The following is a 26,332-nucleotide window of genomic DNA, read 5'->3' as shown; positions in this document are numbered from 1 at the left end:
AATCATGGACATAAAAAGAAGGCTCAATCCGTTTTGATTTTGATTTCATCGAACGCAGCCCTTTCTTTCGCACAACAAAGCCATTGGAAACACGTCTAAAAGCAATGATGAATGCATATGTAACCCAGTTCCTGTTAGGGACTCTTATTCTGAAGGAGGAGAACGGAAGTGTCTGCGTGTGGGTCGCTGTTTTGACTCTGTGTTGGGAGCGCTGGAAATAAAGTGGATCGCCCGTTCAGTGAATGGAGTTAATCGATTCTTCTTTTATTTATAACCCAAGTATATGCAACAATAATTTGTACATTAGATTATTATTCATAGATTAGAAAACAAAAGGAGATCGTTAATACTTGGGAATAACATGGGAATGAATGAAACGCTCATGCGCATTTAAAAGACAGCATTTACAGGAAGTGCGTCATTATTGCGCATCTAGGACCCAGAGTCAATCTGGCAGCCGAGTCAATCTGACACCCACACCGGCATTCTGTTTCTGCTGTTGCTGCTCCTGGTTGACCACTCCAAGATGGCAGCCGTATTTCTGGCGTCCCAGCAGCCAATGCTGCATCTATGCTATAAGAAGTCTATGGCTGAATCCAAATACTCATACTTGACTGCTATATAGTATGCATTTTGTAGTACGCCACAAATATAGCGCGTCCGAATGCTCAGTACGCATTGTGTAGTACGGAAAACGTTTCCGAATGCGTACTACCGCCACAGTATACAACGGTAGGTCACTACGCTATCCCACAATGCAACCGGAGTCTGGTAACGAACGAAGAAGAGATGGCTGACCCGACACCACCAGCAGCGGCTTAGAAAGACGTCGTAGAAAGCGGCGAAAAGAAGAGACATTAAAAAAAGTAAAAAAGTAAAGTAAGTAATTAAGTAAAAAGAGGCATTTTTTATTTAATAGCAACGATGACAAGACGGAAAACAGGTAACTTATCAAGGTAATTTTGCCGGCATCTGAGGGGAGATACAGTACATCATCTCCAAACATCCGGTGGAGTTTGGAAGCGTTCGGAGGCGTTCTACGCATAGCTGTAGACCGTACTACACTGTACGGTCAAGTAGTAGACACTGAACAGAAATAGTATCTACTAAGTATTCGGATGCAGCCTATGGCTGGGACGTGAGAAATACGGCCGCAATCTTGGAGTGGTCAACCGGGAGCAGCAACAGGTGGCGTCTACAGCAGAAACAGAATGCCGGGCTGTTGTTCAGCGTATTCCTGCTCAAATCGGCAGACCATCCACAATAGAAATCAGGGGATTACTTTTCACAAGTAAGATTTAACATTACCGTACTATTGGTTGTATTTTGTGAAAGGAATATTACCTGTATTTTTGTCTTCGATAGTACTACTGAAATCGTAGCCAGCTAGGCTAATAAACAAGAGTATGACCATAATATAATTTCTTGTCAATGAAATGAAAAAATACTTGAATAAATAAATGATGATGATAAAGATTGTAAAAGCCAATAGGGATAAAAGTTAGGACCACAGTCCAGATTGTGCAGGGGGGCTAATATATGTTAACTAATTAGGCAATCAGATGGACAGTGGCTATACACAGTATAGCTAGTCTAGCTTTCCAACCCATTTTTGTGTAGCCCACCTTCGTGAAATGTGTGGGACAAAATGTGTGATAAACAGGAAAAGGCCCTGCCACACCTGACACCTGGAATGGGGTAATCTTGGGATTACTGTTGAACTAGGGTATGTGTTCACCCGGCTATGAACTGATACTTGATAAATCATATTCCATAAACACTGACCTAGATTACATCTGACACTTTTGAAGGTTTCCCAAAGATAAAGATGTGAGGAAGAAATGGGAAGGGGCTTTGAGGAGAGAAGGATTCACTGCAAGTGATTATTCAGTTGTCTGCAGTCAACATTTTAAGCAGGCTGATTTTGGCAGGACGGGTCAGATTGTACGATTACTTGATGGTGTTATTCTATCCCTCTTCAGCTTCCGGTTCTTCAGGTTCACCTCCAAAGAGTAGGTGTATCATCAGAAGGCTAGCATTCATAAATGTAAATATTCTATTGTCAAACAAACGTATCCTTTTATATATTGTATTGTGTATTAAGTATAATATTATGTATTATTATTATTTGATTTTATTATCTTGTTTTTTGAATATTAAAGTTGCTTTTTTCTTATTTTCTCTGTTCTGTAGTGTCTTTGAGCACTGTGTAAAGCACTATAAAAAATATAATGTATTATTATTGTTGTTATTATTATTATAAGGTGCGGAGGGCTGCGGAGAGAGTGATCCGCCAAGCTTCAACAATGCAAGCTCGCTCCTATAGGTGTCAACAGTCCTACACATCGTCCAAGGGGAGATTGGAATAGAGGATATATTTCTGCTTGGGGAACACATTTAGGAGACAAAGTTTGGCATCGACAACCACCATTCGGACTTGCTCTCATTGGTTGTGTCGGTCTTTCATAAGCTAAGGCTACACCACATTGCCAAACTCGCCTCTCTTCAACTACAGAAAGGAAGCACAAGAAAGAAGCTGTCGTCTTTCAGGGGTTTTAACCCTAACCCTGGCTTCTGATCGTCTTTTGAATTTCACTAGTTCTAGTCTGATCATTTTCCTGTAAATTTATATTTATCTATATTATATCCTGTAAATAAACATTCCATCAGCAGATTTGTATTTTCATGCATTCTCATTTTAGGCAAAGTATAAGACAAAACAGTATAATTGTAACCATGAATAAGTCATTCAAGAAACAATATTTAAATACTAACATTGTTGGGTAAGACAGAATTTGGTTTTATTCTGAATCCAGTGAAACAGATTGGTGGTTTTAGCTGATATAAAAACGTTCAGGTGTTTAGATATGTATTATGTTTAAATATTCGGCAGACGCTTTTTTCTAAAGCGACATACATATAAAACAATCACTGTAAACATAATCATTTAAGGAAAGAATGTTAATAGTAAATACAAAATGTCAAGACAGAATAAACTGCTGCTGCAGCCACAGTCAGAGATGCAGTCTATAAGGTCCCTAAGATATATACATATCTAATGTATTCATACATTGTTTATTCAGGATATTTTGTTTCTTCAACTTAAAAATAGCTGAAAGTTTTTTTTTCCCCTTCTCAGGGATTAAGTTCCCAGTTTTGATGTCGGATCTCGGATCTGGTCACTTAAAGCATATCAGAATATTCTATAAGTGTTAAGCCAACTATGAATAATAAAACACGCCAAATCATGTGTCCTTTATCATAGCTACACGTATGACAAAAGACTGCATGTAAATCTGTGGTATTCAGTGAGGTATGATTAATTAAATGCACTTTCAGTTCATTGCTCCAGCCAAACGGATTACACTGAGTGGAGCGGATGACCACTCCAAGATGGCGGCCCCGCGTCTCGTCAGTGCCAGTAGGCGGTAGCGTTCAATGCTCCGTCTATGATATAAGATGTCTATGTATTAGCCTACCTGGTGGGGAGAGGGGTCAGGTTCATGGGGGTCGCGGATGTGGCTAGCGCCAGAATGCTGCTGCCACAATGTGGTGAAAAGAGAAATTGCAACGGTGGCGGGCTGGCGGGCCATAAATAATACATTTTCGTAAGGGAGCCGCGGGCCATATAAAATATAACCCTGTGCCAAATTTGGCCCGCGAGCCAGACTTTGGACATGCCTGATGTCGAACATGTATTCCTGAAGGATGGTTCCCTGCTCAACCACCCAAGTTTGACAAGCAGCATACTGCAGAAGCTTGCAGAGGTGGTTTTTGATTACACGGCATACCCCACAGGAATTCAAATTTTGACAGTGGCCGAAGCCTTAAAGAAAAGTTCCCATGTCTCAGAGAACTAGGATCTTTTAATGGCCTTCATGGGTGGAAGCAGAGGATGAAATGGGGAATTACTGTGCAAAATTGAGAGGCCGTCAACCTGCCTGTCCACAGCTGGAAGTGAACTCGCTGAAAAGATAGAGGGCAAATGAGAGTGGTTCAAGCAAAGGCATCAAAAAGCCCAAGGAAGCAGAGGTAAACTACCTGCCTCCACTGCCAATTTGGGACACGGAAGACACTTTAGAGATGGAGAGGGTAGACATGTTGCAAGAAATTAATAAGAAAAACAATGAGAGGATAATATCTGAAAAAATGGAAAGATCTTTCTCCTTCCGAAGACAGGAAGTTGTAAAGCACTGCCCCGCCATCCAAGATTTCCGGGAGAGATGGCCTGCTCTTTTCTCTGAAGTTCAGGTAAAACAAGTGTCTGTGTGTTGCATTTATAAATCCATTAAGAAATGGTGTTTGTGAAAAGAAAAAAGTAAATAGTCTGTAACTTGAATAAAAGATTTAAGCTGTACTATGCACCTGAATGTGGATTTACATACATTTTACAGGATATCAGCAGAGGCAGCTCAAGAGGACCAGGCTGAGCAAGTCCTGAAGATCTGTGTCCTCCACAAAAGCGAAGAAGATGAAGGTGCATCCAACGCTGATGTGTCGATTGTTGTGGAAGGGACTGAGGTACTTGACAACTGTGGAAGTGTTGCAAAGGCCTGTCTCCTGCTGATGGGCATCATTGCCCATATGCCATGAACTTGAGTTACCCACCAAAAATGAAGTACACTTTTGAAGTGTTTCAAAAAGTTATTCTAGAGCTTGATGTCCTTAAGCTGTCCCCGAAAATCCTATCCTTGCGAAACAAGCTTATAGCTTGAGTGCACATTTGACCCAAGAGTTGTCCTTTCAATTGGCTATCTGGGAGGGACTGAATTGCGCATGCGCGTCTCTTTCACAAAACGGAAAATTCCAAAATAATCGTTCCAACTCAATTTTATTGATTTGGAGATCGTTTGACCCAAGAATCGACATCGTGATCAAAATTTGATTAATTCCACAGCCCTACAGCGAACGCAGCATACCAGAATGGCTGGAAATTCAAGAGTGAAATTCAGCGCAGTATTTTGAGCGCCAGAAGCTGCCACCTTTTTTGTCAGCCAATCAGGAGCTGAGGAATCAAACTCACTTCCGTTTCATTCAAACTCCCTTCCGTTTCATTCAAACTAACTAAACCCACTATACTCTCTCACATACACTACTATTCTCTCTCACATACACTACTATACTCTCTAACATACACGACTATTCACTCTCATGCATACATCTAAAAGGAGTATAGTAGTGTGTGTGTGTGTGAGTATAGTGGTGTGTATGCAAGATTATTACAATTACAATTAGGGCATTTAGCAGACGCTTTTATCCAAAGCAACTTACATCGGTTAATACACACATTGCGCACCGACGGTTGAGTCAACCAAGCAAGGCGACAGCCAGCTCGTCAGGAGCAGTTAGGGTTAAGTGTCTTGCTCAGGGACACATCAACACTCAGCTGAGGGTGGAGCTGGGGATCGAACCAGCAACCTTTCGGTTACAAGACAACTGCTCTGACTCCTGAGCTAACCCAACCCGTAAAATTATTATAGTGTAAGACCAAGTATGAATTCTGTCCCAGACGGCCCCTCATATATTTTACTCAGAAAGTGAAGGACATTAGTTCCTCTATTATCCCTGCCTCCATTCTCCCTCCTCCCATCCCCTCCTCTGTCTTTACTCAATTTAGCCCTCTCACCTCTGAAGAGGTCAACAGAATAATAACATCTAACCATGCCACCACCTGCCCCCTGAGGCTATCCCATCCTCTCTCCTCCAGGATGTCTCAAGCGAAAAGCCTCTCTTCAAAAAAACAACTCTTAATACCACCGACATCCAGAACTACAGACCAGTATCTCTTCTTTCATTCCTGTCTACAACACTGCAACGTGCCGTTGCTAACCAACTGTCCTCCTATCTCTCATCTAACAACCTCCTTGACCCTCACCAGTCAGGTTTCAAGAAGGCACACTCCACTGAGACGGCTCTCCTCACGATGACCGAGTCCCTCCGTGCTGCCAGAGCCTCGTCCCTCTCATCGGTTCTCATTCTCCTCGACCTGTCCGCAGCATTTGACACGGTAAACCATCAGATCCTCCTTGCCACTCTTGCCAAACTTGGCATCGCTGAATCTGCTCTTTCCTGGTTCACATCCTACCTGACGAACCACACCTATCAAGTGTCATGGAATGGCTCCTTGTCCAAACCTTGCACGCTTGAAACTGGTGTCCCTCAAGGCTCTGTACTGGGGCCTCTTCTGTTCTCCCTCTATGCCCGATCTCTGGGCTAGGTAATTGCATCTTACGGCTTTTCCTATCACTGCTATGCAGACCACACTCAGCTATTTCTCTCTTTCGCCTCATCTGATAAAGCCCTGATTGCAACACACATATCGGAATGTCTGGCGGACGTCACCTGAGGCTTAACCTCAACAAAACCGAGCTCCTCCTAATCCCAGGGAAAGATTGCCCACACATGGACTTACTGGTCACCGTTGAGAACATCACTGTATCTCCCTCTCCAACTGCCAGAAACCTCGGTGTGGTATTGGACAATCAGTTATGCTGCACCGCAAACATCACTGCGGTGGCCCGATCCTGCAGATTTGCACTCTACAACATCCACAGAATCCGGCCCTTCCTCACAAGAGAAGCAGCTCAGCTTCTAGTCCCATCACTGGTCATCTCCCGCCTCGACTACTGCTACTCACTCCTGGCTGGACTTCCTGCCTCTGCGATTAAACCTTTCCAGCGCATCCAGAATGCGCCAGCGCGCCTCGTGTTCAACCTACCGAAGTTCTCCCATGTGACCCCCCTCTTCCGGGACCTCCACCGGCTCCCTGTAGTAGCTCGCATCAAATTTAAGGCGATGGTACTGGCATACAAGGCAGTCGATGGAACTGCCCCTGCCTACCTCCAAGCATTGCTAAAGCCACCCACCCTAGCTCGATCCCTCCGCAAAACTACCTCAGCTGGACGTCTGGTACCGCCATCGCTCAGAGCTAGCAAAGGCCTTTCAGCAAAGCCACAACTTTTCTTGGTTTTGTGAACTCAATGGTGGAACGAGCTCCCTGCCGCTCTCAGGACCGCAGAGTCACTCACTATCTTCCGAAAAAGACTCAAGACTCACCTGTTCAGAGTCCACCTCGACACTGCATAGCCACCCTCCCCCTTCTGGCCACCATTGTACACTGTACACTGTATTGTATTGTACAATACGTCTGCTAAATGCCCTAAATGTAAGAGGCCCTCCCCGCAGAACACCGCACATGAGAGTTTAAACGTACAAAACAGACAATTCCAGTGGTCAGTGACACAGCTACAGACAGTTTCATTTACATTTAGGCCATTTAGCAGACGCTTTTATCCAAAGCGACTTACAATAAGTACATATGTCATTATATCGCTGTCAGTACAGTAAAGATGTTCATAGAACCAAGTGCAAGTACTAACAATCGCTAGGCTAACCCATTCCCTGTGTAAAGCAATGATAGCAGCTACTGCAGATGCTACACAATTAAGTTATATGAATAAGTGCAATGTAGATGAAGTGTGTACAATAAGTGCGTACATTAAGTGCCAGGACGTCAGAGGTGTATAAAGTACTTGAAAATAATAACTAAGTAAAAGTATAAGTACCATAACTGAAAATTACTTTGGTAAAAGTTAAAGTCACCTAAAAAAAATGTACTTGAGTAAAAGTCTTAAAGTAGCTCACATTAAATGTACTTAAGTATCAAAAGTATCTTGTGAAAAAATATACTCAAGTATCAAAAGTACAAGTACAAGTATTTTATAGTACGCATGAAAGGAAGCAAAACAACCCAAAATTATTCTCCCCTTGTTTTTTATTTGACTTTTTCAGGTGAATGAAATGTGGTATAGAATACCACTCAAAAATAAACAATGTCTTTAACATAAGAACCACTTTTTAACTATGTTGGGGGAATCCTCATGAGCTGAGGCACAGTAACACCACACAAACAAACTTTCTGGTTCAAGTGGAGAAGTTGAACTTGCGGTTCATCCTCAGCAGAAGCTGATTTTCAAAAGTGTCTGCAGCTAGCCGTGCTCTTTTTGGGCTGAAGATGAGACCTGCTATGCTGAACAGCCTTTCGCAAGCTGCAGAAGCAGGCAGAGGTGTGTTGAGTTTGACAGACAACTTGAGAACCACAGGAAACGTCTTGAGAATCTTGATGTCGTCTTTTGAGTAGGCCAGGTACGAATCAAGCTGCTTGGTGGCGCTTGATGTTTTGTGGGAACTTTTCAGGATGTGGAAGAAGTCTCCCTCATCAGATGAGCCAGATCCAGCCTCTGCTGAAATAGAAGGATCCTCCAACTGCTCCCTGATGTAGTCCAACCCTGAAACACAGGGAGGGTGACACTAGCATAGTACAGTCACATTTTTATTGGACAAATTTAATTACATTTATGACATTTTCCATAATTCTAAAGGAATAAATAATATTACATTGACAAAAAACACTATCAGAAACAAAAGGCCAAAATTAGCAACAAAAAAAAAGAGATATAAAGTAGAAAAAAAGTTGTGAGAAATTGTGAAAATAACAGATCTACAACCAAGGCAGTGTGAGCTTGCAGGTGGGCTACACAAATTCAGGGAATAGATAAGGAGAAAAACACAAGTCTTGACTCTGACAATTAGACATCTTAGATATTGGCGCAACCACTATTCAAAATTAGACTGGTGTATGAAATGAGTAATAAAATAATTTAAAAAATGTAGTAAGTGTGCATTAGATTTGTAATTTAATGGATACAATTTAATTTTATGGATATTTTCGTCCTTTTATTTTCTCCATGTTGTCTTACCGATTTTCAGTGTAGCATCATCTTTGATCCAGGCCGTTTTGAATTTTGGGATGAGAATCGCTGCAGCAACCAATTCAGGGTCTCTTGACATTTCACCAAAACGGTTCTGGATGCCCACTTGAATGGCTTCAACCAGCGGCTTGCAGTGCTTCAGTGCAATCTTTATTTTTTCCAGTTTGCTGCTCAGCAAGGAAATAGTCGGAAGAAGCCATCCCATCTGGACTTCTACTTCTTCTTGGAGGATGTTGATGGAATGGGCAACAGGGCTCATGGTCGTGTAGTACTCTTTTAGGAAAGTGAGCTCAACTGGATGAAACCTGTTAGGGAGAAAACAAACCACTGTTTAACAATTATGCATGAATATTGTACCCAAAAATAAAATTAAAATAAAAAATACATAATTCAAACTTACATTGGCACCTTCAATTCTGCACAGATCTCTCTCAAAGCTGGCTCTCCCTTCTCTCTCAGAATCTTGAGGAGCCTTTCCACAGCCATAAACATTGAGTTCCACCTGGTGGCGTTTGGTCGTAGCAGCTGGAGGGAGCAGGAATCTTCCACAGCTTCAGCTGCTTGGCAGGATCTTCCACACTTATTCCACAGCCCATAACACTTGATGAATGTTGAGCGTTGCAGTTTTTTGTATCCATCGTTGGCTGTTGCTTTTTCAGCATCAACTGTAGACACTAAGTTGAGCAGATGACAAGCACATCGTTGATGTTTCGGAAGCTCAAACTCAAAGCCATCATTCTCAACAAGGATTGAAGTCATGTCAACAAATTCCACTCCCTCCATCTCATTCCCTTCCTCATCCTCTTTCTCTTCTCCTTCATTATTGTTTTTGTCCACACTAAAAACTTGAAAAGCCTTCAGGAAGTTGGAGCCATTATCGGTTGTTGTCCTCACAACTTTGTTCCTGATGCCATATTCAGTATGGATGTCATTGAGTGCGGTGGCCAAAACATCAAAGGTGTGGGAACCTCTTGGCTGTCTGCAAGCTAGGGCTGCTGATCGTCTAGTTAGGTCTGTAGAGTTCACCCAATGAGCAGTCACACCAAGGAAGCTCCTTCTCCTAATTGACCAGCAGTCTGTAGTGGTGGCGATGTGGTCCACTTTACTCATCTCCTCAGTTAACACGTTTTTCATAGACTTTGCTAAATCTTCAATCCTTGATCGCAGGGTGACCCGTGTGATGACTTTGGCAGTAGGAAGAAGATCTGTGAGAAGCTCTCTGAAGGCTTCATTCTCGACAGTTGACAATGGCTGGAGATTGTTGACAACATACTTAACAATGGCCCTGTCATCAGCACTCTGAGATATGGATCGGGTAGCCAGCAACGTGGTCTGTTTGAGGGTGGAGGTCCCAGCTTCCGAAGCCCTCTTTCTTTTTTGTGAGGTCAGCTGCTCATATTTCTTTAGATGTTGTGGATGTGCCCTCTACATGAAAAACACAAAATTAAAATGAATAATAATATTAGTTCAAATTATACTCAAGACATCATTCAACAGTTACCACAATGACAGGTCTGGATTTCTAACCCCTTTCACCCTGATGTCCCGTTTGTGGGCATGTCCAACATTAATAAAAAAAAAGAAATGTTGGTCAACTGTCAACTATATTTTATCTTTCAAAAATACCAAATAATTTAAAGCTAAAACATCATACAGGACACTGAGCTTGGATATCTAATTGCTGCACAACAAATACAATTTAAAAAAACAAACACAAAGCTATTTTAATGAACAGCATGCCATTTTACTACAGTTCCTATGAACAAACAGGCAAATTTTCAATAGCCTATTGCTTAACTTCCAAGTTACAGATTTTGTATGATTTATTTGTGTATTTTTCATTAAAAAAAGTGAAGCACTTGATATTAAAAATCTATCATGCAGGAGGAAAACTGCCTCGTTCGAGATGCTAACCCTGTTTATTGACACTCCTGCATAACACTTGTGTGCGTGTGTGTGTGGCGTAGGTTTATTTGTCCACGACACCACCACACGTGTGATACGGGCAAGTTGCTAACGTTAGCACATAGTGTTAGCAACTTGCTACTAGCACGCAACCATGCTAGCACGTCGTTACGTTAGCAACTTGCCTGTAATGTTAGCTAAAACTATGTTTTACACATTTGTATATCCCTCCTGCCACATGAAATGACATTGCTTACTTAATGCACTTACTTCGATGTGTTTTTTGAGGTTGGACGGGGAGTTTTTGAAGGCCTTTATTTCGTGGCACTTCGGAAGGCATAACATGCACTTAATTCGGTAGGAATTTGCCCCCATCCCGAGGTAGCTGAACATACTTTCCAGGTATGACCACTGGTGTCCGTCGTCGACTTCTGTTGAACGCTGTGCGTCGTCTTCTGTGTCTCCCTCATCCACATGCTCTGCGGCTGCCATGTTTGTAGTGATCTCTCTGCCGCCCCCGCGCGGCGCGCGCATCCCGCATTTATACCTTCTTCGCGAGAGTACCGTACGTGGTTCTTCTCGTCCTCTCGGAATCTCATGCAGAGACTATTTTAATTTGTAACGAGTAACGAGGTGGCAAATGTCAAAGTAACAAACTAAAAGTATATTTTTTAACTTATAAATGTAGTGAAGTAAAGTCCTGATAAAAAAAAAAACTCAAGTAAAGTACAAATCCTCAAAAAAAATACTTAAAGATCCCATGCCATGCTATTTTATGGATGCTTTAATATAGGTATTAGTGGGCCACAAACACAGTATTCAAAGACTTCCCCGAAATTCAGCCGTGGTGCAGAGTTACAGCCACTCCGAACCAGTCGCACATTGAGCTTCCCCCAAACGCGCTGTTTCGGTGGGCGTGTCAAGGCAGGTCAAGGAGGGGGGTGGGGGTGTGGCCCTGAGCAGCTTGTAGCCACAGTACCATGCGCTCTGTTTACGGTGGATGTATCGCAATGGCTCTTAGAAACCCATATTATGCATAGATATCTATATCATATAATATATATTATCACGGCCAAAAGCTGTGTGAGCCTCCAGACGATAGGCTATTATGAATCTCAAACGTCTTCTTCAGATTGATGTGGAAGTGGAAGAACCAGAGACGTCGGAGAACCCGACGAAGTCCTTTGTGATTCATTATATCGTCTGGAGGTGCACACAGCTTTTGGCCGTGATAATATGTATTATTTGATATAGATATCTATGTATTATATGACAATATTTAGATGTAGGGCCCCAGGACTGTAACGCAAGTGTTGTACACTTCCTTGTTATTTGGATAACCGTTCTGCTTTTGGTGTTATGGCGCATAACACGTCGGACTCTCGTCTCTGGTATTTCTACAACCAGACTCGTAGTGGGGGTTATCTCAGCCATGGTTGAGAATGAATTGGGGGAAGGAACTTTGGCTTTGACTCCCTCAAGAACATGAACCACGACGTGGAGGAGAAAAGGATTGTTGGCCGCGAATGTATCCCGCTTGAGCCCTGCTTCCCGCCGCCTCGGCAGCGGTCAGCGCTAATCACCGCCTCCTGAAGCCGAGGCGGTGGTCCATCGGCAGCGAGGTTCCGGCGGGAGACCACCGCGGTCAACAATCCCTTTCTCCTCCATGTCGTGGTTCATGCCTACTTCAGGGAGTCGAAGCCAAAGTTCCTTTCCCCCAATTCATTCTCAACCATGGCTGAGATAACCCCCACTACGAGTCTAGTTGTAGAAATACCAGGGACGAGAGTCCGACGTGTTATGCGCCATCACACCAACAGCAGAACGGTTATCCAAATAACAAGGAATGTACAACACTTGCGTTACAGTCCTGGAGCTCTATATCTAAATAATATCATATAATACATAGATATCTATATCAAATAATACATATTATAGACGATATAATGAATCACAAAGGACTTCGTCGGGTTCTCCGACGTCTCTGGTTCTTCCACTTCCACATCAATCTGTAGTAGACAGAACCGCGCGCTGCCTGCTGCCTGCTGCCTGCTGCCGGTGCGAGGCAACACCGCCCGGCTGCCCGCTGCCGGGCAGTGGTGCTTCGCGGCGGTGGTGCCTCGCGGCAACCGGCAGCAGGCAGCATGTCGCAGTTAATGTACTGCGATGTTGTTCTGCCATTGCATTCAAAATTCTGTAACTAGCCTGTTACTACGAACTTAGCAACTACCGTACACGTATTAGCATTTAGCACTAGCTCAATCACGACTCCTTCAGCATTCTTGTGGGTGGTTACGAACCAACCAAGTGGGCAGGGCCATGAATAATAATTTGACAACGCTACGTCACAGTGTCACCTTATCCAGATCGGCTCATTTCTTCTGCCTTTTTCCTTTCATTGCCTATTGCATACAGCAGACAAACTACATAGATTTCACAGCTCACAAACTTATTCAGACCTATGTTATTTAACAAACAATAGGAAAAATGTGATTTTAATGGCATGGGCTCTTTAAGTAGTGTAACGAAGTACATCTACTTCGTTACTATACACCTCTGCAGGACGTACAACCCATGGTGGCCGGAAGGGGCTGGGTAGCTATGCAGAGTCGAGGTGAACTCTGAACAGGTGAGTTTCGAGTCTTTTGATGGAAAGCTCGTGAACGACTCGGTAATTAGCTGTGATGGCCTGGACAACACAGGAAGCCGATACTGTCTAAGAAAGAAAGAGAACAACATTAGCAAAGCAAGATAAATTATGCCTTGAGTAGCCTATACAGCATTACACAGACTTCAAGCTAACGTAACGTAGCCTATGCTCTGCCAATAAGATCGGCTACTCTCGGATAACTACATTGTCACGTTCCCCGGGTCTCAAAACTATCGTAGCCAATGTGTTAGTAAAAAAATAACAACACTTACTCTATGCTCAGGCGTCTGTTTCTCCCGGCGGGCTTTGGCTGGCGTGTCCAGTTCACTTTCTGATTCCGGAAATATGTATCCAATGCCCAAATTTTCAGATGAGGCGTAAAGCCTGGCTGAGAGGTTACACACATGGGCCCGTCCTTGCCAGAATCAGCCATTTATTCTAGAAGAAACTGGCATGACTGAAATTCGCTGTAGCACAGGGACTCCGTGTTAATGTCTATAGGCGAACATAGCAGTTACACCACCAGTTCACTCCGGCGCACTCCGGCTCCTTGTCCTCGGCAACAGGCAAGGCTTGTTTAGCTGCAGCCGCAGCAGCGTCCGCCTCTATTTGTGTCAATTCTTCCTGGCTGTATTCTGGCTTGTGCAAATAGCCCTGAATGTCCGAATCCAACAATAGCTTTTCAAAATCCACTTTGGCTGTTTCCCATTTCAAATTAGCTTCTGCCATGGTCAGAGTTTTGTGTCGGTCTAGTTCTTTAGCTAACCGGTGAAGAAACATGGCGGACATTGTGTTTACATCTCGTACGCGAGCTCCCGCCCCCCTCATTCCTTATTGGTGGTCTTACAAATTTGCCGAACCAGTGGTTTGTAGTCCCCTGCCCTTCTAGCAGGCAAGCAAATTTCTACTGACATGACGTCAAACACGTCATTTGACGTCAGGTCAGGAGAAATGGAGGACAGCTGGGCCAAGGGAAGACTGGGTTAGACTGAGGGAAGAAAAAACTTTTTTTTAATACTACAATAGCGATTTTATAATGCTAGAACAGTGGTTCTGTATCTGTGAAGTATCCCTTTAACTAAAGTTTAAAGATTACTTATTTGGACCTGAACACCTTAGCAGCCATATTAATTATTAGGCAACATATCCTTTGTTAATCTAACTCCATGTCACAGTTGAGATCTTAGTCTTGCTCTACAGCTACATCCAACTCCGCAACTATGGAATGAACGTCTTCCGAGAGAGGGTAATAGAATGAGAGAGAGAAAGAGAGAGAGACACAGTTCGAATCACTTCTCCAACATTTAGTTGTTTTCTTTGTATTTTTAAGCGCAATGCAAACAGTGGAACAGAAGGGAACCGCCAGATGGGAAAAGGAGAAGGGGAAACTTACTGGATTGTGGAGGGCATTTTACCCCTCATAGATTTTTACGGCAGCTCGATTGATTTTGTGTGCCTTGCACCAAGGGTGCGGGAGGAACTGAAGCGTAGCCTCCCCTCTTACCAGCGCGACTCCCCAATTCAACCTGCCGTTCTGTCGTTCTTCGAAGATGCAGCAACAAGGGAGGGATGAGAGGGGGGAGTGGTATCCAACGTCGGCCGTGGGGGGATGGGGGTGGGTGAGCTGCCTGTAAAGGCTATAATAACCTTGTAACATCCATTTCACAAACAATACTGCCAGTGAAGAAGCAGTAATGAGAGTGGAGCAGCATTATATCCCAACCGCCACCTCACCGACCGCCTCATCTGCTTGGACTTGCATTGTCTCATCAACTATTCTTGGAGTCTATTATAGTTTCATTTTCGCTTTCTCTCTCGTAAACATTTTTCTGTACTCCACTCAGGGTATATTATTAAGATATATTTTCTCAAATTCTCTTTTTGGTCTTGTTCTAGATAATGTGCAACTCTCCATACACACACAATCACACAAGTAAACACACACACACACACACACACACACACACACACACACACACACACACACACACACACACACACACACACACACACACACACACACACACACACAAATAGACAGCAGCAAATACACACACACATGCGAATGCCCACGCACACACACATATACACACACATATTCACATACAGGCCGCAATGCTTATTCCCACAAACATTATGCATGATAATGTTCTGCATGCGAGGGGATTGCAGTGATAGCGGGATGGCGTCACATTGGGGATTAAGCTGTAAGTAATGTGGACTGCCCTGGAAAAATGCAATTTAACTATCCATGGATAATCTCTTCTGTCACTGACCATAGAGCTAGATAGAGATAGAGGCTACTTAACATTTGCACTGCGCTGGTATTTTATCGCCCTCATGTTTAAATGCACCATTACTCACCCATTATTGCTTTGCATCGACTTTATCGATCATTTCTGCAAGGCAAAGCAATCCAGTCGCTTTTGCATTTGAATTGGCCTCTTACTGCCCTGTATTGCCTCACATTATAGTATGTGTTTGGGAATTCTTAGCTGCAGTTGCTGGCTCGAATAGGCATCCCTCCCTTCCATCTACACCTCCTCCTCCTCCTCCCCCCATATCTCTTCTCCATCACCTCCTCATCCTCCTCTTTCCACCAACACTCACACACACACCTCCACTATCACCCTTCACACACACACCTCCCATCAAGCCCCCTTCCCCCAACAAACACACACACCTTCACCCCCCCCCCCCAAACCACCCAAACCACACACACACACACACACACACACACACACACACACACACACACACACACACACACACACACACACACACACACACAACCCTTCTCCTCCCAGGCGGTGTCTGGGATGCTGCTCTCATAGCCATGCATGAGATTTAAAAAAATGCGACCAAATATAGCCCCCTCCACAGGGGATCAGCCCCCTCCACAGGGGATCAGCCCCCTCCACAGGGGATCAGCCCCCTCCACAGGGGATCGGCCCCCTCCCTTCCACTCTTCCCCTCCCCTCCCCTCTGTGGTCTGCAGTCAGTTCATCATCCCACTGCCCCACCGTGAATCACTTTCAAAAAGCGCTCCTTAAGGGGGTTCCTTAGTACTCTCACTGAGGTGACAAAGTGTATGCTGCGTGTGAACGAGCGGCTCACCCACACACACACACACACACTGCTCTTTGTGGTGGTTCCGTAATGCTCTCACTCAGGCGAAACAATGTGTATGCAATGATATATACTGCTGGAGCTCAGCATAATTGTCCCATTTGAAGGACACTTTATTTTGAATGACTCCTTTTTAATGGGCCGAGTTGAATTTATAAAACTGTTTGCAGAAAATAAGTCATTGCTTGGTCTATAAATTCATGTATATTTTGAGATTGAACGGTCGTCTTGTCAACTTGAATCAAATAAGCCAAAGCTGCAGTTTTACATAAATGTTGTCTTATGGACGGTTGGCTCAGATGTTTGCATGGACCACGGTCAATATTCTTACATTTGGGAAAAGATATTTCTGACAAATGTACTTATTGCAACTCGGATATTTTGCATAACACCGCCAAGGGAAAACAAACTGCTGCTAGAAAAATCTATAAATACAGAGATACTTTATTGCATTATTATTTTACTCAAGAATATACTTTCGACTTCTGCCTCTCTGGACTTCAAGAGGAAGGAGAAAGATGTGCAACTGTAGAAATTGTGACAGATCCGATTTTTCAGGCCATTACCCCGGGCACAGGCTGTGGTGGCTTCACTGAAATTTATTCCATTGAGGCCAACCACTGCAATAAATACTCTTTTCAGCCCCGCCCACCACCCTTCACCTCCATAAAAACCCAGACTTCTGACTCATCCCACATGCACTTCCTGTGAGCGGGTGCAAATGACGGCCTGGGAAAATGCTTCACTTTTTCCATAATTCCAATTGTATGAACGAGAGGGTGAAGTTGGACGGAGAGAAAAGGAAGAGCCATTAATACAAAAATAAATAATACATTAAAGGGACACTGTGTAATATTTTAAGTCATTTATTACCTCAAATCAACGTATTCATTCATAAATAAGTCCTCATTGGTGTAAAATTATCTCTGCCAAAAATCTCACTTATCCTCCTGAGCGAAGAATAATTAATATGTAGTTACATAGGACGGGTAAGCTTCATGGAGGCTTCAATGTTCTTCCGGTCTATGAACTGCCGAGAGGGACAAAATGCACTACGTGGTACAGGAAATGCAAACGCGTTTTCACTCTGAGCCAGCGTGAATGATGACTGAAATAATTCACTATCTTAATCGAGGAATAATTAATCATACATCATTAGCTTACACTAATGATTCAATGCAGTTTGAAATTTGTTTGAAATAACTAACCTCATCATCACTCAAATGACTCGATGAGGTAGTATTGGATGTCATGAAACAGCTTCTTGGCACATACTGCCCACCGTAGTTTTTGAACAAGCGAGCACTATTAGTTTGAATGCAATATACAATTGTACCACTAGATGGGAGTAATTTTTACACAGTGTCCCTTTAAGTTGCAAGCCACCATGACAGGGTCCTACTGTATGACCGTCAGTGACTGTATGAGTATGGTGGTGGCCTAATGGATACATGATTTTAAAGATTATTTGATGTCATGCCATGTCTCACAGAATGGTTGGTCTCGAACCAGCGACTTTGTGAGGAGTCCGACGCAATACCACTACACTATGTTGACTGTATATTTTGATAAATAGAAGTCTTCCGTACGTGGAAGTATGGTGAACTTGGTCGCTATGGCAATATGGCAGTGGTATGCCTTAAAAACTGGTTTGCCTGAAGTTACAGATCAAAACATTCACAACCATGTTTCTAAAGCATACTGTGTCAACATCCACTGTCAAACGGATGTTTGCGAAATTACGTGTGTAATTTAAAAGGCCAAGCCTGTGTTGGACAGAGGCTGTGGTTTAGAAAGGTAACTTCAAACTAATGCATCCAATTTCAGATATAGACTTGAAATTTGGCATGGGTATACTATGGAATCTACCCTTTGTAGGCCTATTCGACAGCCGAGCATATGTGTTTTTACCGCAATGATAGAGCAGTTTAAACATTGGAAAATGCATTTATTTCACTTTACAATGTATATCTCTGCCGTCTTTACTATGATTTTCCAAAAAAATAATAATAAACTAATAAACAACTTTTGTTCAGTAAGAACTAAAACAAAAAGCTATTAGTGACTTCGTGAAGGTGGAAGCAATGCGGGCACATGTGGTTGGTTGTTGTGTGAGTGTGTGTGTTATGGATGAGTGAGCAGAAGAACAGAAAAGAATGGTGGCTGTTTGAGAAATGAAATAGAGCGAGGAAATAAACCAGAGCAAATTGTTCCTGGACTCAAGTGGAGAACTATGGGAGTTTTTTGATTTCCATTGAAGGGAACAAGAAAAAAGCAGATTCAATTATTCTGTAGACATCATCCCAAATATCAACCTGGTCCTGTCTGTTCCGCTAGAGAGATAACAACTAATTTAAATTAATTACCTATCAATTTAGGTTATTTTGAAATGGTAGTTTATTCACAACAAAGCGAAGGGTTTAATCGAACTGGGGTTAATTCAGCTAATTAATGTACCTGCTTTACCAGAGAGATGGAATGATACTCTCAGTAACACAGAAACACATCAGGTCCAGATTGAACCGCGTCATGGAGGAGAAAGGGATTGTTGCTTTTGTGGAGCTCCGGTGGCGAGTTTTTCGAAATAAAGGGACGTCAGTACTGGACATATTTCCATGTCCCATTTTGTTGAAAAAAATGGGACAATGATATCCATATGTTCCATATTCTAGAGACTCCAGGTTGAATATAAGCTTTAATCCCCTGTCAAGTAATGCAATAGTTTGTTTTAAAAATGCTTAATAGCCTGGAGAACGGTGGATCAATTTTGATGTAGTTATTTTTTTATAAACCAGTGTCTTTTTTTTGTTATTTTGGTAGAAATATCTATTTGTTATTATATATTGTACATAACATGTGGCCATGTCACCCATTTCTGCCATATACAGTAATTCCTTCTTATTTGTTATGTTTTCTTTCAGGAGATCATTGAGGCCGCTGCCACCACAGAGCCCATCCCTCCACCTCAAGAACCTCTTCTGCATTGGTAGCCCTAAGCCCCCCAACCCCCGGGAAGATAGAAAGATTCACCATCCACTGATGGTTTAAGACCGACCGTTTTATGGGCTCCTTTTAAAAAGTTTTTGAGAAAATGTGATGGTTGATGCCATTTTGAATAATGTGCAATATTAGTTCCATTATATCACTGGTTCTTGTTTGTATGATATTTATGTTTAACATGAATGGCATACTACCTCAAGTATATTACCAGATTTTAGGATGTAATCATCTGTGGTCCAGGATGCTCTGAACCTTGGTGACAGTATAGCTGCTGCAATCAGCTCAGGGTCTTTCATTGTCTCTCCAAAACGTTTTTGGATCCCATGCTGCAGAGCGTCTGAGTGGTCTACAGACTTTGCAGGCTGACTCTTGCTTGTTCAGCTTGTACTGCAACTCGTTAAGTGTTGGCAGCAGGAAGTCCATATGCACAGATGATTCACCCTGGAGGACGTTGAGGGCCAGGGTTGACGTTGAGCAGCATATTCAGAATCCCAACTCTGGGATTGAGCCTATAAAAGATGTACAGATCAAAATTTGCTGACAGCCATTTGAATCCTTGCAATGTATGTATTGTGAACAGTCTGTCCATGTTAAATACATAATTACAAAATACAGTAAAATAGCTAATAAACTATTTCATTTCAAGGCTTAGACCTTTTTCAAAACTTTAATAAACAAAGTGGGATTTTCCAATTTACATCTTTATCTTCAATGCTGTGCATACATTTCGAATCGCCGTTTCTCCTTGTTCCTTCTCGATGCGGACATCCCTTTCTACAGCGAAGAACAAGGAGGTCCAGCGTGTGTGGTTGGGTCGAAGGAACTGCAATTTGCACTCATGCTGCACTGTTTCAAAAGCCATGGTTGACCTGCTGGTCTTATTCAACAGAGCATGACATTTTACAAAAGCAGACCGCGACAGCCTCTTGTACGTTTCGCTGCCAGCTTCTGCAGCTGTGGTATCAACTGTTGATATAAGATTGAGGAGATGGCCGTCACACTTTTGATGCACTGGGAGTTGGTACTCCAGGCCGGTGTCGTCACCTAAAATGGCAGACACATCTCGATAGTCCACCTCTAAGTCAATTTCATCTTCTGATGCATCATCAATGATGGAGTCTGTCTCCTCCTGTACTTCAGCAACATTTTCTCTCTCCTCCCCATAGACTCGAAAGGCCTTCAGAAAGTTTGAGCCACTCTCTGTTGTCGTCCTAGTCACTTTTTCCCTGATGTTGTACTCAGAATGTATTTCCTCTAATGCACAAGCAAGAACGTCAAATGTGTGTTAGCCTCTAAGCCGTTTATAAGCTAATGCAGCAGATTGCCTCTCCAGTGATGTTTGGTTTATCCAGTGACAGGTGACACTTAAATAACTATGTTGTCTGACAGGCCAACAGTCTGTTTGGGTAGCCACATGGTTCACAGCACACAACTTTTTAATGATTATGCTCTTCCTGCTTTTTGCAGCTGCCTGTATTCTGGAACATAATGTTTTCCTTGTCATTACTGTACACTGAGGTTGCAAAGTTTCTATCATTCTCTTGAAGGATGGTTTCTCAACCAGAGAAAATGGTTGGCCAGATTCACATACAAAATCAACCACTAGCTTGTCTAACACTGTTTGTGTGACCCTCCGTGGGCTAGTGAGGGGATGTGTGATATTGGCCTAGTTCACAGGTTCATGAGAAGAGGAGGATTTTCGCTTTTTGTTCGACTAGATTAGGTTTGTGTACGTCGTCAGTTTGTTAGGGTGAACCCTCTGTGGACAGAAAAAGATACCAATGATGCTTTGAGAGATTTATCCATTAAAATAATAAAATAACACATTATGACAACAAATTATAATATATTGAAATGCTGTGGGGCATACAGTGCTAGTAAGAGATAATGTATAGAACGCCGGTCATTATCGGTTAAATTAGCCCCGATCAGCAGAGAAATAGTCTGCCAAAGACGTTGACTCGCTTAGCAACCGAGTACACTGGTTTCTAAAGTGACGTCGACGTCTTTGGCAGACTATTTCTCTGCTGAACAACGTTACAAATGCTGGTGGTAACAAATAAATTGTAACAAAACACACCGTGTGAAGTTATTTTTTCGTTTTGGCAAGTAGCCGTGTAATACGTGTGTAGAACGTCGCCGTTCATTATCGAAAATAAGCCCCTTCAGGGCGAAGCAAGACACATAAGTGATAACTAATTCTATATTTTATTATATATATGTGATGATAACCATTATATATATGTTATGCATAACCATATATAAATAAATATTCTAAAAATAAATATAAACACAACTACCAAATATGTTACAAAACGACAGTCTACATCTGTCCACGTTACAGAGGCTCTTCTAAATTTCTGTACCTGTGCAATATATTTTTCTAACAGATTGTGAGCATGAATTATATTCTTATCTAATCATCCCGTGTTCTTCCATGTGGGTAAGGTTCCATTCCTAAGACTTTAAACTAGAATAAATTCCGGAGACAGATATTGTATCAAAACCCCATCAACGACTACTAATGACGTACTGTAACTGGGTCTTGCAGGGTTGTCGTCCCATTTCATAGGGGTAGGGTTGAGGGGCAGGGTTAAGGAGTAGGGATAGGGTTTAGGGTTTGGAACAAGGGGTGTAACGGGATTGGGCCTCAATAAGGTGTTAATGGAGCCCTCTCCCTGTAAAGTAAAGGGTGGTTTGGAAAGCCGCTGACTCAGATTAGAACAACTGAGCAATGACAGATGTCATGCAGCTTAAGGCCTTGTGTGTGTTTGTGTGTATGTGTATGTAGGTCTATGTTAGTACGTGTCTGTATGTGCATGTGTATGTTTCTTTGTGTGTGTGTCCGAGTGTGCATTTGTGTATATTTGTTTGTATGATGTCTTTCTTTGTGTCTGTGTGTATATACTTGCATGTGTGTAATTTTAATGCTGTTTTGTATGTGTGTGCCTGTGTTAAATGTCAGAATGTATGTAATTTTATGCTTGTTTGTGTGTGTTTTTGTGTGACTCACCACAGGCCCACGCTTGCTGCTGCACGGCCACAGGTCTGAGGCTTCCTGTGGAATCCAGACGAGTGGGTGGAAGCGGTCTGCCGCACTGGTAAAGTCTGGACTTCCCCTCTATGGTTTTTGGACCAAGCCAGCTATAAAGAAACGCCCGTGCCTATCCTTGGACCATGGCCACTCAGGGCCAGAGATGACGAAGAAGCACCTACAAAAAAATAAAAATTTTAATTGTTGACCGAACCATCCGGCAAAGAGATGAGGAATGTAATCATTAAAACTCAATAGAGTATTCAAACGTTCCAGTCTTTGATGGAGTAAGATGTCACTTCTTAAGAAAACATCAGCATGTGTATAATGTATGTGCATCATAGCTCCTAGAGTGCTTTCGAGACTCTCTTTGAATATTGAGGGGCTAAGCTACAAAACAACAAGCCTTTTTTGTATTCTTCTTTTACGCCAGGTGTTGAAGAATGATGGAAAGTTGGTGGTAGCGTGAAGGGCTTTGCAACAGGACGGGCGGCTGACATTTACGCTTGCCACTGGAAAAGAGCCCCCCCCTGCCACCCACCCATCCAGCTGGTCTCTGTGCGATAGCCCCTTGGTCTGGGGCGTACTTAACACTGAATGTCATCACGCCACATCCTGCCCCAAATAGGTTAGCAAGCATGCTAACCTGTCTCAGAAAGGCAGCCCACCACTCTGGAACCAGCACTTTTGAGTGCTTCTACAAAGGGAAACCTGAATCAAACAGGAGGGGGAGGCACACTTAAGAGAAAGCTTTTTGATGGCAGTGTGTCACTCTACATAAAGCAGCCATTAAAACCAACCATCTTCTTTTTTTTTTTACTGTGTGGCAAATAACCTTTTAAAAAGGAACACACGTAAGCGTTGGGAGTATCCAGAGGACCTACATCATAGGCAGTGAGAATAATAAATTCTCCCTTATTAATTAGTGCACCGCAAGCGTTATGGAAATGTCGAAGTGAAACAATAATAAAAAACGCAAATGAAAAGGCACTTTCAAGAAACCTTAGGCCAGGACTTATCCATGGGATTTAAAAGGAGAGGCGTGCATTAAGGCATTCATTATGGCTTGCTTTCTTTAACAGCTGAAGACCCAGTGTTCCTAAAAGATGGTTTAGTCTATTTTACTGTAATACAATGCCCTGGTGTTGCAAGAAGTAAAGATGTATTTTATGTTGTTATTCTTATTTATACTATCCGAAAACTACTACTGTGAATGAATGACGACCACACAACTGTTTGTTGTTAGTCTTATAATATGACGTTCAGGCACTTTAACTGGAGAGTGTGAACTACTCTCTGCTGCTCTTTCTGTGAGTGATAAGGTCAAATATCTCATTACAGAACCATTTAGAGCAGGGGTCTTCAATTAAAATTGAACAAGGTCCAGTTACTAAAAATTCCTTCCAAGAAAGGTCTGAACCTACCACGTCCTAATAGCCTTCTTTTGTCAACTACAATCAACACGGCATATTACCTTATCATTTCAGATGTATTTATTTTCAATTTCCAAATAACTTACTTTTAACTATGAAAAGACAAAGTAACGCATATTAACATTTCAGGTAAACAAAACAGGTACATTAGGCCTTCAATTCAAGTAAACATAAAAAGCGCATAAGGCCTACATGTGAAGTAAGCAGAACAGGAACTCTAGGCCTACACTTCAAATAAACACAAAGTGCATCAGGCCTACATTTCAAGTAAGCAAAACAGGTACACCAGACCTGCATTTCAAATAAACACAAAAAGAGCATTCGGCCTTCATTTCAAGTAAGCAAAACAGTGTCTCAAGAGGTGTTAGACCCAACAGGTCCTCGCAGATCTATTTCTTGTCTTGATGAAACAATCGCACATAAACCAAAAGCTGGGCATTATCCGTTACACCTGAAGACTCATCAATGGCTAAGGATGGGGCACTCTGAACAGCCGCATGAAGCTGTGACAGTGCGTCATCTGATAACATTTCGGATTTTCTGGTTGTAGCTCACATTGGGATTTGCTTTATTTTTTCACACAATTCATCCCTTTGTTTACCTTCAAGTAACGTCTTCACAGCACTCCTTCACAACAGTCGTGTCAATGAAAGTTTTTTTATGTTGCCCCAAAATCCATGCAATCTTAAGTTAGCATTTATTTGCACGTTGGTGGCCTGTTAATGAGTGTGCGAAGACACGCGTAGCCTTCTCATACTGAGCTCTCAGCTCGGATATTTTCCACGCTCTTACTTCTGGGGATACTTTTCCTCGAAGGATCTGTGTTTGGATTCGTAATGCCGCTTAATATTCCCGCTTTTTATCAGCGCCACGGTTTCAACACATAAAAGACACAAAGGTTTTGTACTGCCTTGGGGGAGAATGAACAAGTATTGGTCAGTCCAGTCATCTTTAAAATGTAAAAAAAAAAAAGTGTTTTCGGGGTCAACTTTCCTTATTTTCGAGCAAGCCATTTTCTCATTCCAAATCGCTCTTCCGGTAAACAAAAAATTCGATTGGCTATTTTTTGAGTGACGCTATTACGCACATGCCATGACAGACGGAGGGAGGGGGGGAGTTCGGTGAGTGCATTATCTTCGCTCTGTGAAGATCATTGCTTTTTGCTGTTTTTATGCTGTACTACAGACTATTCTGCATTTCAATTTGTATTTCAGTAAGAAATGATTTTACTAACATAATCATGCTTTGTATAGTGAAATCATAAAAAAAAAATATATATATATATATATATATATATATATTATTATTATTATTTTAAATTGGTCATGGGTCCGGATAGGACCGTCACTTGGTCCGGACCCGGACCGCGGTCCGCCGTTTGGAGATGCCTGATTTTTTTCCCCTGCTGATGCTCTCCACTGTGATGAGTTAAAACATGAAGGAATGGCTTTGGATTATCTAACCGTTCTCTATCCATGACATTGATTTGATAAAAAGAGCTATTGGTAGGACTAGACTTAACGAAATGATTCACCGTCTCTGTTTTTGCAGTCAATGATACAAGAAGTTATGCACCAACGACTCAAAGTAAGATGACCATTAATGTTTTTTTCTGAGGTGGAGAATCTTTGTGGACAATAAGTTAAAGTAAGTGGCAGTAAAACCTGCCAGTTAGGTCATCCTTGGGAGACAAAGAGGCATTACATCAGGGAAGTCATTACGAAAAACTGTCTCCAACTTAGTCAAAGTATTTACTTGTGGAACTACTCTTGATTACTTTTCTTCCAGGTGCACCCATTAAAGAAGTGATGATGTGGGTTTTCCCCCAGCACACAGCCCCTGTTCTGATAGCCTCCAAAATCACATATGGCTCCGTCTTCAGTCCTCTGCACAATTGGGCATCAAATGTAGCATAATAAATGGCTTCCCTTTCGTGGGGATATAGGGCCCAGGCTTAGTTGTCACAATTGTGTTTTGGACAGAACAGCTTTGAAGGAAGCAATGTGGAATAGGGGGAGGGATGGATATGCAGTTGGGTAGTGTTGAATCGGCTAGGGTGGTGGTTACCAAAACTGTTCTCCTGTTCTATTTCTCCAGGTGTGAACATTCTTGGGACCTCAACTCACACATTGTTCTTCTTTTTATTTGCCTTTTCTGTAACAATAATAGCAATTCAATGGAACATAACACTCCCTATTGCACCATCAGTTGATCTTCAGTTATGAGGTTGAATACAGATACAAAAATAAACTGAATAATAACGTGACGAACAACAAAACAAAAGCAAGTTTTCCACACGCATTGTTTTAACCTGAACGACTATTAACCATAATTCCAATCATGTGCAAGTACATGCATTGCGCCACACTATTGTGATTATCAGTAGTTTGCTCATGGCTATCCCCACAGC

General features: G+C 42.4%; 1 protein-coding gene across 1 annotated transcript; it reads right to left on the bottom strand.

Moving 5' to 3' along the window:
• Positions 1-7,923: 7,923 nt before the first annotated feature.
• On the bottom strand, positions 7,924-11,146 carry LOC130404471 (uncharacterized). Its single transcript, XM_056609222.1, has 3 exons — positions 9,172-11,146; positions 8,760-9,076; positions 7,924-8,288 (listed from the first exon to the last, which is right to left on the bottom strand). Exons 1-3 carry the CDS (start codon positions 9,903-9,905, stop codon positions 7,924-7,926), a joined length of 1,416 nt encoding a protein of 471 aa, XP_056465197.1. The 5' UTR covers positions 9,906-11,146.
• Positions 11,147-26,332: the final 15,186 nt, after the last annotated feature.

Source organism: Gadus chalcogrammus, chromosome 2 (assembly GCF_026213295.1).
Source record: "Gadus chalcogrammus isolate NIFS_2021 chromosome 2, NIFS_Gcha_1.0, whole genome shotgun sequence".
In the NCBI taxonomy this organism is placed as follows: domain Eukaryota; kingdom Metazoa; phylum Chordata; class Actinopteri; order Gadiformes; family Gadidae; genus Gadus; species Gadus chalcogrammus.
The sequence above is the reverse complement of the archived record's forward strand: the minus strand, read 5'-3'. Positions and strand labels throughout refer to the sequence as shown.